The sequence below is a fragment of the Malurus melanocephalus genome, unplaced genomic scaffold, assembly GCF_030028575.1.
Source record: "Malurus melanocephalus ecotype Western Australia unplaced genomic scaffold, MMel_1.1 scaffold_648, whole genome shotgun sequence".
Lineage (NCBI taxonomy): Eukaryota > Metazoa > Chordata > Aves > Passeriformes > Maluridae > Malurus > Malurus melanocephalus.
This window is the reverse complement of record NW_026623880.1, coordinates 197,078-210,240: the sequence shown is the minus strand read 5'-3', so window position 1 is coordinate 210,240 and position 13,163 is coordinate 197,078. Positions and strand designations below refer to the sequence as shown.

General features: G+C 45.6%; 1 protein-coding gene across 1 annotated transcript; it reads right to left on the bottom strand.

Annotated features, from left to right (window-relative positions):
• Positions 1–515: 515 nt before the first annotated feature.
• ARL8B (ADP ribosylation factor like GTPase 8B) lies at positions 516–13,157 on the bottom strand. Its single transcript, XM_057383643.1, has 7 exons — positions 13,024–13,157; positions 4,607–4,687; positions 3,953–4,026; positions 3,443–3,536; positions 2,800–2,867; positions 2,499–2,569; positions 516–1,316 (listed from the first exon to the last, which is right to left on the bottom strand). Exons 1-7 carry the CDS (start codon positions 13,144–13,146, stop codon positions 1,267–1,269), a joined length of 561 nt encoding a protein of 186 aa, XP_057239626.1. The 5' UTR covers positions 13,147–13,157; the 3' UTR covers positions 516–1,266.
• Positions 13,158–13,163: the final 6 nt, after the last annotated feature.

The following is a 13,163-nucleotide window of genomic DNA, read 5'->3' as shown; positions in this document are numbered from 1 at the left end:
GTGAGGAATCACACACAGTGTGAGCAACGCAAGCAGCTGCACCATGGATCTGCACACACGAGTAGCTACACTGACACTGCTGGATGAACAAACCAGTCTTAACAAGGCTGTCCCTTTAAATATGCTGAAGTCRTTGAGAAAGTAAAGCTACAGAAACATTACAATCTGGAGTTTATAGACACTTCCCTAAGCTGCAGGAGCTAGTCAAGAGACAGGATCCATTCATTGGCTCTCTTGTGCTTTGACACAGCAGAACATTTCATTGCATCTGACAGGCTTTGCACATGGTTACATCGAGAAAGCAGGCGGGTCTAGAGTTGTCACAATAGCCCAGGTATTCCATAGCACCAGGTGAAACTGTGCCCAGCCATTCCAGGAGCAGGAGAGACACTGAYAATTACACACAGATTGTGCTAAAGGTCAACAACTGCCTCGATACAAGAGCATCAGTAGTTTGGGTGTCATGCAGCTGCTCAGAATGCATGTTCTGGTTTCAGAGAGAGACCACGAGTATCTGGAGATAGAAAAATGTATTTGAACAAAGCCTGATGTTCCTAGCGATTTGTTTTCATGCTGGAATACTCCMATTTTTGAAAGTTTGACAGAACAGTCCATTCCCATCCCCCACATAAAGGTTAAACAGAAGCAAGAGAATGATTTTAAACAGATGACTTTCCTAATTCATCAAGAGTTTTCTTTTCCAAGTGACAGGATCTCAGCTGTAGATTAGTGATGCTGATCTATGCCTTGTGCTCCCCTCTGCAAACAGTTTCCATTTCTCTGCTTACATACACACATCACATGCATTTGTGAGATCAATCAGTATCCCACAACTCACGCTTAAATGTTTTCTAACTACTGTATGTGGCATCTTACAGAATCTTAATGCTGTCAAGCATCAGCATCTTCAAGCCACTAAACACTAGAAATAAAACACTTGCTGAAAATCATATAAAAACCTGGCCCTGAAAAACCAGAACAGAGTGTACCATCRTCGTTAACATGGTAGAGATATTTTTTTTTAAAAAGCCCCCCCACAACCCTCCCACCACAGATGGTTGTAAAATAAATATTTGTGCTGACTTTATCATGACAACTCTAGTTGTTTCGTGACAGAATAGGAATACAAGTCTTCAGCAGTGCACATGAGAAATGAACCGTGAAAAGGCAGATTCTTGATACAGGATTTTTGGGTAGTATCTCATTATGGAGGGAAGTGGACAATTGAGATTATGGCCAACTGGTACTGGAGATTCCAGGAAGACTTCAGCTTCTTCTAGATTTTGAATGCTGAATAAGCCACTGAAGCGTGATATCTAAAGGGAGAGAGAAGAGAAGTTCCACATTCAGGTGTGTGTGTTGGTATAGGTGGCCAGGCTTTGGTACTCCAGTGTCCCCAAACACAGGACAGGAAAATCCAAGCCCTTCTCTAGAGGATGGCCCAGAGCAGAGGAACAGAAGGATTTTTTTTGGATGCTTGCTTTGATCCTGTAACTGCCCAGCATCCTTAATGTGACAATGACAGGAGCTGCTCCACACATCCTGGTTCCTCAGTTCTGCCCACCTCTAGGAAAAACACATCCCTTCATCTGACATTTCACTATKGCTCCAAGGGCTGGAGTCTCTGCTTCTATCCATCATGTTTGAACTTCTAACTRATGCTAAGGTGACAGGAGCTTCTTGGAAGCCATAACTGTTCCACAGACTATTCAGTTTTCCTAGAAAGAAGCTGAATTCTTAATGTAAAGCCATCCTAATAACCTAGAGGTACTCCTGGGAGCATCACCCTGAAGTTTCCTCACCAGCAAACTCCTCTTACCCTGGGAATGCACCAGTGTTAATCCCATGGCAGTCATGGGAGTCATCAGGAGAAGGATGGAAAGTGATGTTAAATTCTGTTCTCACTCAGCTGAGCTCACTCAGTTTACTTACAGAGCTCATGGCAAATACCAGAGATTACACAGAACRTGGTTTCTGCCTTTGAACTCTGCAAGTTCTAAAGCATTTGATGTCTGTGCCAGAAAAATGCACAATTTGGTTGCAACAGGGACCAGCAGATGCCAAAACACAAACTGCTCAATAAGACAGCAAGGGAAGGTGATTATTGCAAGGGAATGACTTGAAGAAAAACGTGCTGCAAGTACTTGGTACCCTCACCAAGGGAGGCAGAGGTGAGAGCAACTGATAGAAGCATAAAATCATGTAGGCCAAGCTAATAGTGAGACTAATCAGCTATTTCCTGCAAAGTAACGGAAGGAAGGAGCAGTTTTCAAGAGACTGACATGTTTTGGTAACTCAAACCCCTACAGCTTTAACACCAGTCAGGCTTCCTCACTGCCATCAGGAGTTATGCTGAATTTAACCAGTGCACTCACGCATTGAGATTTGATTTCTCCCTGGTTTCCTGAAGACAGGAAGCTTGGGTTTAAGAAGTTACAACCCCCAATCCCTCCTCTGACAGCACTTCATAATTCTCAGCATTTTGAGTGAATAGTTACCTATATTATCTTTCTCTTTGCAAGAAATTGAGTAGCAGCAGATTTCTCTGTCCTGAATAGCAGCAAGGTTCCTAGGAAAGAGAGAACATTTCAGCACACATTTCACTGACACAAAGACTCTTACTGACAATCTGAATTGTTCTTCTTCCCCTTCCCCACACAACTTGCTCTGTACRATGTTCAGTCACCTCCTGTTGCTGGATTTTCCACTCATAAATGYGAGCTTCCTGATCTAATAACAACCCTATGTACATGAATTTATTGAGTAAGAGAAATGCYTCTTAGGAAGGGTTAGACTTACATCTTTTCAATTAGCTGTTTCTCATCCAAAGCATTAGGAAGGTCTCTCTTATTTCCAAGTACTAGAACCTGAAATCCAGAGAAGGAAATAGTTGTAGCTTTGCTTAAAATAAACAGACAAAATCCCCAACTAAAAGCAGAAAACCAACAAACTTCAGGGGGGTCTCATGAGCACTCTGCATCTGCCTACTAAATCTAATGGCATGAGATATTCAATGTTAGACCAGATCAAGAGGGAACACTGACCTGGTCACAGGGAAAGGGGGTACAAACAAACTGTTCTGTGCAAAGAGCAAGCATGAGAACACAAGAGCTGGTAAATCTGACATTTGCAGCACACTTATCCCAAACTTACTCTACACTTCTGCACTATACMRTGGTTAACCTTTAGCCAAGAGCAYAAACTCACACTGTGGAATCCTCTRAACTACTGTTYCRATTGTATTTATTTTGTTTTGTGAACACTGAATGACATAACATCACTGAAGGTCAACAACTGAAGTAAGGCACTGGGGCCAGGTAATGTTCACACACTAACCAGGAGGTTAGGCCTTACAATTAAGAGTTCAAGGCAAACTTCAGAGCTGCTCAAGTGATGCACATTCCTCAGTGACATTAATGCTGTGTAAGGTGATGGTACTTACAGGGATTCCTTGTAACTGGGGCTTATCTAGAAGATTGTGCAGCTCATTTCGAGAGGCTTCTATTTTTTCACGATCTGCAGCATCTACCATGTAGCTTTAAAGAGAATTTCAGGTTAGGTCAGTGACACTGAGCTCCTGCAGAAATCACTCTTTCCTTTACACTGCCAGGTTTAAGCACATTCAACAAGGCTTTAAACAAAGCTATGACTTCTGAGCAAAGAATTTTGTTCTTGAAAAGAAAAATTCTCTAAGAGCAGAGTAGAAGGAAGATGCTTTGAGTTAGACAGCACTGCCACCCAGTTCAGACAGGGAGGAGTTAGTACTCCAGATCAGACACTGATAAGAAAATAACCCATCCTGAGCCCTGAACTTASGGGTGAAAAAGGTCAACGTGATTGTAGTACAGGGTCAGAATCACAAGAACTACAGAGTGAGGCATGCAGAGKTAGGAAGGCTCCCAGAGAGGAGAAGCCCATGGGAAGGAACCAGAGCTGGGGGAAGGACACTTACACAATAGCATTAACTCCTCTGCAATATCGCTCCCACATGCTCCGGAATCGGGGCTGCCCTCCTATATCCCAAATCTTAAGGCAAGGAGAGAAAGACAATTTAGCCATGCACTGTGTTTAAATACGTCAGGCAAAGATCAGACAAGAAATCACAACAGTTTTTCCTTTCTCCTTAAGAAGCTGCTGGATCTCTCCCAAATAATCCCTTGCACAGCTGCTCAGAGCTTAGGGCCCAGCAGCAGGAGATGCAAACTGGAGCACCTTGCACCAGATGCAAGAACATCCTGTGCACTCAGATCACACATGGAGGGATTCAAGAAACTAAAATGTATTCACTTAAAGCTTTGCTTTTGRTGTAAACCTTCCCTTAAGAAAACTGATGAGCAGGAAAGCAGCATCTCTGTGCYTCGAACACTCAGATTAAAGCCAGACAGCATTATCACAACAGTGCTTCAACTAGTCCATGAACTGGGAATCACACACAGATTCTCATTTAAGAAACKCCATAAATAAACATAAATGTCTTCTTAAGCTACTTGACAGATTTAGCTGAGCCTCTTCAGTTTTCTATATTTGTCCCAAGGCTGGAAGCAAAACAGAGCAAACATGTAAATTTTAAACTGAAGCTAAAGAAACATCAATAATGGCAACATACCTTTATTGTAACATTACCCTTTGTAACTTTTCTCATGTTGAAGCCCACAGTAGGAATCATATCTTCACTAAATTGGCCTGACTGGAAAAAAAAAAAAAAAAAAAAGACGAAGTTAAATTTAGTGCTTATCTGACACAGCTGGTTTGCATAGTAAAATACCACAAGGCTTTTCTAACCATTTACCTTCCAACTGAAGGTTTTACAGCCAAGAAGTCACGGATGTTAAATCCACATGTACTGAACCTTGTGTGAAGTCAGACAACGTATTTCTTACAAGCACTKAAATAATTTTTCAAGCCTTGAGGCAGCCAGGGGAGCAAAGTTACCTGGGAAAGTGCTTTGCACAACTTAACAGATGGACAGCCAGGACAAGGGGAGGCAAAGAGCCATTCACCTACTTCTGCTGAGCCAAGGTCTACACGGCAGGATCTCCCAGTTACCTGGGAGCTAGAAATATCCAGAAGGGCTCCCTGTGATGCAAGCTGCTCTCTGGCCAGCATTTGCAGTAATAAATCACTCTTGTGGAGGAAGCCTCCAGCCCACAGGTATGGGGTGACTCCCTGAGGAGTGTTAAAGGCTGCAAAGTGGAAGGACCTGATGGGTCAGCTTCCTGCCAGGCTGCAGTGCTCAGCAAAAGCAACTCCACAGTGTCTGAGCCATTTCCAGCAGACATTCAGCATCATTCCAAGCTGGAACTTGGAGTTCTGGAGAACTGCTGCAWGCAGTACTGCACTGGAGAGGTTCTCCAGTGGCAGGTGTTTTACTGCCTGTTACAGTTTAATGTGCAGCAGTTTCAAAGCCAAGTTCCCAGCCATCTCCTGCAGCCAACCCAAAAGTTATAGCAAGAGTTTTCAACACTACTACAGATTTCTCCCCTGCTCCCTCAGTTATTTGGCACAAAGTGAATCAGCCACAGTGGCCATTATGAAGCTCACTACATCCATTATGTGTAATAGAACCAGACAGTCAAGCACATTTGGAAAAATTAGGGTTGATCCCAATGCATTCAGTTGTTTAATTAGGGTTTGGTATCACAGCAGCAAAGTCTGCATTTCTCCCTTGACACTGCCCTGAGAAGTTCCCCCAGGCTCAATGCCCTTTGGGATCTCTGAAGCAGACACACCACCCCAGCCCACAAGTGGAAGGAGCAACTAAGCCTGACCAGTTGGGCCAAGAAGGCCAACAGCTCCTGGCTTGTACCATGACCTGTGTGGCCAGTGGGACCAGAGCTGCACAGGGGAGCTTGGGTCAGTCCCTGCAGCCAGAGGGATCAGCACAGCTCAGAGCTGACAGTCAGCTGGGCTGCCATGGCTGAGGAGCCTCAGTTCAGCTCCTCAAACCCATCTTGCCTCTGAAGGGTCACTTGCCACRTTGCTCAAGCACCACAGCATTCCTGCCTCCACATTCCTGCCTCCACAGTCACACCCCACACCCACAGCTCCTATCCCAGCGTCTCCCAGGCACTGCCTGAGCCTCCTTCTCTGTGCTGCTGAGTGTTACCCCAGATGCTRCCAACTATTCCCACTCAGATCCTTCTCTTGAGAGCTGTTCTTATCAATAGGAGCACACATTCCAGGAACCTCCTGGACTCACCACCTCTCTGCTGGGTTTATTTCCAGCACACATGTGGAAAGTTGAGGTCCCCTATGAGAACAAAGCCCAGCCATGGTGAGATTTCCCCCAGCTGCTTAAGGAGCATTTCAGTGCCTCTTCATGCTGGACTGGGTGGTCTAAAAGAGACTCCCACCAGGATATCCACCTTGTTGGCCTTCCCACTGATTCTTACCCATAAACAACCTTATCGTGACCCTCATCAAGCTCTACTCTGTCCAAACACTCCCTCACACTCAGGTCTATCCCACACCTCTCCTTCCCTGCCCATCCCTGTGAAGAGTTTATAGCCCTCCCTTGCAGCACTCACTGTGCCACTCATCCCACTAATTGCAGCGTGTTCAGCACCAATTTCATGTTCTCCCACTGCTCTTTTAGGATACAGATTCCCACAGACTGGAGCAGCACTTCATTTGCCACATCTTTAATGTAATGTTGAAATTTCCATGACCCACCACAGGAAAACTTTTACAGAATCTTCAGGAAAACTGCTGCATCTTATTCCTTCCCAAGTACTGTCTACCCACGCTGCACATCTCCAAACTTGTTTTGACTTGCTTAAAACCTCAGAACCTTAAAACTGCAGWCACTCAGTTACACTGGAGTTTCATYTGCCTGTTCTCTGCTTTGCAGAGGGACAATCCAGCACTGATGTGAGCATGTTGGTCAGCTCAGGCCTTCAYTTGAAAAACCTTCCTTTGATGTGAGTGTGGGTGTTCCTCTGCTCATCCAAAGAAAGCTACTGGCAGTCACCCTCTTTTTTAAGACAGGTCAAAAACTGGTTAAAACGACTGTAAAGGATTTTAGCAGCAGACAGTGATCTCCTTTGATGGATTCTGCTACTGTATTCAACTGCCTTGGCCCAGAAACAGCTCTCGAAACTCAGAATTTAGAGGGCTTTTGTTTACTACCTCCTCAGAGGWAAAAAGCCAGGAATTCAGCTTCAACTTGGAGTATTCATATGCAAAAGCTACTCGAAGASCAGAAAAAAAAGGAACATACTTTTACWAGCAGGCACTTCTGCTTGAATCAGCCTTCCTTCCTAGACTCGAGTATTCAGTGCTACCACTGTGTGCTCACAATAAGATGCTCTCTCCTACTAAAACACCAGCTTTAAACCAAGTTTGATATGCACAGCAATATTGTCAATTCCCGACGGGAAAGCCTTTGGCTGTTGTCAAACACAGCAGCATTGCTCCAACACTCAAGGACAGAAGGAGCAGCTGCTGACAAAGCCAGCAATGTTCTGTTTTCAGCATTGGTGGAAGGTGCCCATCCCACCAGGCAGACCCTGAACTCCCTGCAGGGCTCCAGAAGGGCAGGAGCTGTTCCTGCAGGGTTTCTGATGGAAGCCTCAGCCCCGAGATCACACAGCACCAGCACAAACTGAAGGTCACCAAATAAAGTTAACTCCAGCCCGTGTGGGAGATAAGGGACAGGGAGACTAAACAGAGCTAATTCCAGAGACCACATGCACAAAGAACCCACAGAAAGATCCTTAAGCCTCCTGGTTTAGGAGGTGCTCCCTGATGGATACTCAAAGCTCTTGGACAACCTGAACGTGTGATTCTAGTGCAGCATGAACTCGTTTACCTGGATGAGCACTTATGTTGGATAAGGATTATTCAGAGCAGTAAAAAGGCTTCCAGACTGAACTAAGGGCCTGTATTCCACGGATCAGCYTGGGCTCAGCTCTATCTGTACCAGCACTAACTCTCAGACTGCAGCATTTCTGAACGTGCCAGCTACAGGCACAGATAATTTCCCAGAGCAAAACTTTGAACAAGTTTTAGGTCCAATGTCAGGTTTAACTTGCCATCACTTGACACTCCAGAAATGTACAAAAGATGCAAGTTTAGTCTCTTTAAAAAAATTCATTAATATTGGAACAAGCTGCTTACTAAGCCTACCATTTCCAGGTGTCTTGAGTTAAAAAACCCCAAAACAAACAAAACCACATTCTGGCWACTTCATCTGCCTCTCCATAGCCATCAGCTACAGCCAGAAACTCAGATTCCAGGGCATTATAGAATGATAGAGTGGTTTCAGTTGGAAGGAACATCAGTCCCACMCTCTGCCAYGGGTAGGGGCACCTTCCACTACACCAGGTTGCTCCACACCCTGTCCAGTCTGGCCTTGTACAACTCTTATTGGACTGTAAAGTCCTCCAAGCTGTTTGATTTTGATTCCACAGCCTGCACAAGAACATTTTTTCACCATCAGCAAAGGTCAGGGCAGCCTTTAGTTTGCATCTCGTAAAGCTGACATGATTCACTACTGTTACAGGACYGATTTCTTCATATAGACTTTGTTACTACCAGCAAAGATTGCTTTATCTTTAATCACAGTATTTTTCACCCAGCTAGATGAGATCACAAACAAGCTTAACCAACTAGGAGACAACACCATTGGAGTATGGAATCCAGCCAGGACACTCCCAATCCACCTGAACCAGTGTCTTACATTAATACCTGCTGTTCATCCCTAAATTTCTTTCTTTTTGCACTGAGAAAAAATGCTGCATGTTCCCAAAATGTCTTCTTAAAACGAATTATTTAAAAAGCAGCGCAATTTTAGCTTTCTATCAAGCCTACCCCTACACTAAGCCTCCTCTGCAACACTCAGACTCAACCAAGTAGTGCATCATAGATGGACAAATCAACTCTCTCCAGTCCAGCTTCCTTCTTTAGAAAAYAGTTCAGTGTTCCAGCTCCTTGTGATCATGATCAGAAGCCTGAACTCCAATTTAGAAGCTTCAATCCCTGAAAGGCTTCCCAACAGCACTTCCAGGAATGATTGCTGCAGAAACAAAAAAGTGGTGTATGACAAGAAAAAGCATTTTTATTTCCTCAACCCTGACTTTAATTGAATATTTAAAAGGACATAGACTGTTTAGCAAATAACAACCACAAAAAAGGTGTACTTCTATCTACAAATCAGTCATGTAAGAGCTCAGGGCACTTCCTGTTTCTGATAGTCAAGAAAGCATCTTGATCCAGCTGCTATCACTTACAGCTCTTACAAAGTGCTCCAAAGGAACTCAGGACCACTATGGAAAAAGAAGATTCTGATTCCAGTCACCTCTTTTAGCCCACCTGGGGTACAGCAAGTGGGRTATGAGTCACCTCCTAGTAGCTTTATTAGCTAATGAAGTGATGCAATGCATTTCAGGAGACTTCTGCCATTAAGAAACATGTCAAATTTTATCAGCCTTCTCCCCTAGCTATGGTGTGTATGAAGTGACAACACACAGATTTATGGCCTACCTGGGTGGTTCAAAAGGCACTAAAACAGCAGTGAAGCTCTTTAAAGCAGTATTTTTCTGCCTTTCTCTGGTGTGGCTTTTCAAGTCAAAGTTACTTATAACAGACATGAGAACAGAAGGAAGTTGCAGCTCCCAACTGGCCAAACGAATCYTTTGTTGAGAGGCACTTCAGGAATTGCCTCTCTCTAGAAAACACACTCTCATTCTAACACTTGCAGATATTCCTAAGATAAAAAACAAGCCACATTAATTCAGGCTCTGACACAAATCCTAAAAAGGGACCTTATTTACCCTGTCACCACAAACAGGTTGAGTTTAGCTCTTGAACCTGATAAGAGTATCAGAAAAGCCCCAAGTTCCTCTCACTCCTCCAGATCACTGCTCACTATCAGGCTAATGTGCTTCGGTGTTCCAGTGCCAAACACCTGGATCAAGGATCAACCTGGTGGGCATCAAGCACAACTTCTAAAGAATTCCCAGCACACTCTACTCTTCCATGAAACACKCTTTTGAGGCTGCACAAGTGCCCCGTTCTGCAGCAGCACATGCTGTCGGGCTGGGAGCAGAGTCRGTTTACTTGAGTCATGTTTCAGTTGCGTCACAAGGCCATGGAGCAGCCCCCTCGCCTCTCGTGCCTCCCCACAGCAGCACGGCCACAATTCCTACTCCAACTGCCCGCTGAGGGAAACCCAGGAATGGCTACAAGCTGCAAATACAAGATACTGCAGAGTCTGGAAATAATGGGCATTTCCAGGGTTCACATCGGGAGCCGACAATTCCAGATGCGATCCCAGGATGACATGCAGTTTCTCTGAATAAGAGCCACAGGCCATCCACATTAGGGAAATTAGGACCAGGAAGAAATGATATCCTCCCTTGTGAGCAAGTTTACTCACGCACACGGAAAACTTATGCTTAATATCTAATTAGAGACAGTGACTAATGCGGAGTCTTTGAAAAGCAGAAGCTGCATTAGCTGTATCCAGCTCTAACGAGATTTCACCGCTAATGTTGGGTTTTAAACCTTCTAATCAAACTGATCACACCAGGGTTTGGCTTGGAAGGGACATTCAAGACCATCCAGTGTCACCCCCTGCCATGGACAGGGACACYTTCCACAGTCCCAGGGTACTCCAAAACCCTGTCCAGCCTGGCCTTGGGCACTGCCAGGGATCCAGGGGCATCCCCATCCCYACAGGGAAGGATTTATCCCTAATATCTAATCTAACCTTTCCATCTCTCAGCTCTTGTCCTGTCTCTCGAGGCTCTTGTTCAGTCTGATTACAAATCAAGTGCTTGTTTACTCTGGAGGAATAAACATGGTCCAAACCCGCTACCAACCTAGGATTGTTCTAGAACTGGACTGTCTGCCTCTCAGGGCTGTCCACTTCAGCAGCAGTCAGGCCTTGTACCAAGCTCCCTGTGTAATTGGTTGAGTTGTCCCTCTAGTTCCATAYACCTGATTTGATGGGCAGAGATTAYATTAGAGATTTATATTGGATTAAACTCACTGTTGTCAAGACTGGCAGAACACAACCTTCTCAGCCATACCAAGTTCCTGTTGTGCACTCTAGCTTTTAGAGCTACCATTGAGGACTTCTTGCTGTGTCATTCCTTTCATTTTAGTCTTGAGGAATCCCAACAGCCCCATCCACCCAAACCATTACCTGGCCTGCAGAGAGCACTCATTCTTTTCCTGCTCTCATTCCTAAATGCAGATTCTGAACTCAAGTCAGTCAAGGAAGCAAATAACAAGAAGTCAGCTYTGCATGCCACRGGCTGCRCTACTTCTCTAAAAAGTCATCTTGYACTGGTAASTGAAGCTTATACTATTATTTTCTTTAAATCAATACTAAAAACTTCAGCAAACCCCCTCACTCTGTTTGGGCATTTTTTTTTCTAAAAACTCAGCAGATTTCCTGACTAAAAACTTCAGAAATGTGACTTGATGCTTCCAAACTAAACCAGCTAAGGAGGCTGTGTCAGCATGCACAACAACTTCCTCTTTCCCCTGGGTTTTGTAAGGCCCTTTAAATGGCACTCACTCAGATAAATGCCTGGGTGTGATCCTAATAYGTGGTTGAAACCTTGCAAGATTCAACCCCCGCAGAGGAGGCTGGAAWCAGACTCCAGCTTTACTTAGGAAAACTTCTCCCACTTGAGACAACTTAAACTGATGTGCAGCTACTACAGCTCTGAACTACTGCACAGATCTGCAGCGAGTTTCACAGGTAACTCCCCAAACACATGCTGCTGGTACTACAGACTGAAGCAAAGCAGTTCTTTGTCGAGTGCCATCACCAGGAGGACTCCAGAGGATGAAAGGCCTGCAGAGTACCCCTGGCTGCAGAAATGCTCCAAGCAATTTCAGCTCAGCAGCCACACACAGAGGTTGTTCAACAATTTCAGAGCTCCAARTCTACAWATCCAAGCCCAGARGTACTGGCAGTGTGAAAGAAAAGGYGTCTGGCATTCTTGGGTTACTTTAGCAACTTTCAGCTAACARCTAGTCACAGAAGAGTTGCCTTTCATGAAGTTACCCATTTTCCACGATTATCAGGAAGCCCASTGAGTGCTCACACTGCGCTACACAAGGGCTTGGTTACATTTTGTCAGGGTGCAAGGATGATGCACAACTGCAAGAGAGTTAAAGTCCTTTTCCCAGCCAGTAACTTATCCAACTGGCACTTAAATACATTCTTAAAAATATTCCATGAGTTAAGCAAACAGCCTCAAAAACCAAAAGACAAGCTGAAGGTGTGCTCACTCTAAAGCTGGAGGCACCAGTCTCAAGTCCCCCACACTCCCTGCAAAACCAAAAGGCACCCTGGCTGCTCATTTCAGGATCTCCCAAAGTCCAGATTGTCTCCTGGAATATTTTCCATCACATACATCAGCAGAGGAGGACACTGAGGAAGCTGAACACGCCATTTAGGCAGCCACTCTTTATCTCACTCAACAATGGGAAAGCTTCGTGTAGGAGTATTCCCACACCCTTCCTTCACCTGCTCCAGGCACATCAGCAGATCAGCAGGCCCGAGTGCAGCAGCTTGCTGCTGATGGGCTTGTGCTTGTGACTTGTACTTCTAAGAGAAGCAGYACCTTAAGAGAAAGGAGATTATTTGATATGGGTTTCAGCAATCGATAAACAAATATCTCTCAGGAGGACGGTGAGTGGGTGCTGACACTTAAATCATTTAGGACTACTGAAAAACAGTCAAAAGGGAGGAGGCAGCTGMAGACACACAATGTTATCTCCACATCTGCTAAGGAGCCCCGCCACACCGCCACCCTGACTGAAAGGCGCCTTCAGAGCCCGCKGTGGGGCCGTGCCCTGCTGTGGAATCAGGGTCCCATCAGCACACAAAGCTTTACGGAGGYACGGCAGCAACCAGGGCTCAGCCATCGCAGCCAGCGAGGGCTCACACGCTGCTCCCCGTGCCCCGGCCCTGCTCCATCCCCGCGGTACCGGGGACCGGGCCGGGCTCAGGCCGCTCCCGCTCCCGACCCCGCCGCCGTCCCCGCCCGCCGCCCCGCTCACCGCGATCACGTTGACGAAGGTGGTCTTGCCCGAGTACTGCAGCCCCACCAGGGTCAGCTCCATCTCCTCCTTCCAGAAGAGCGAGCGGAACCAGTCCAGCAGCCGGGACAGCAGCGCCAGCATCGTGGCGGCGGGCGGGC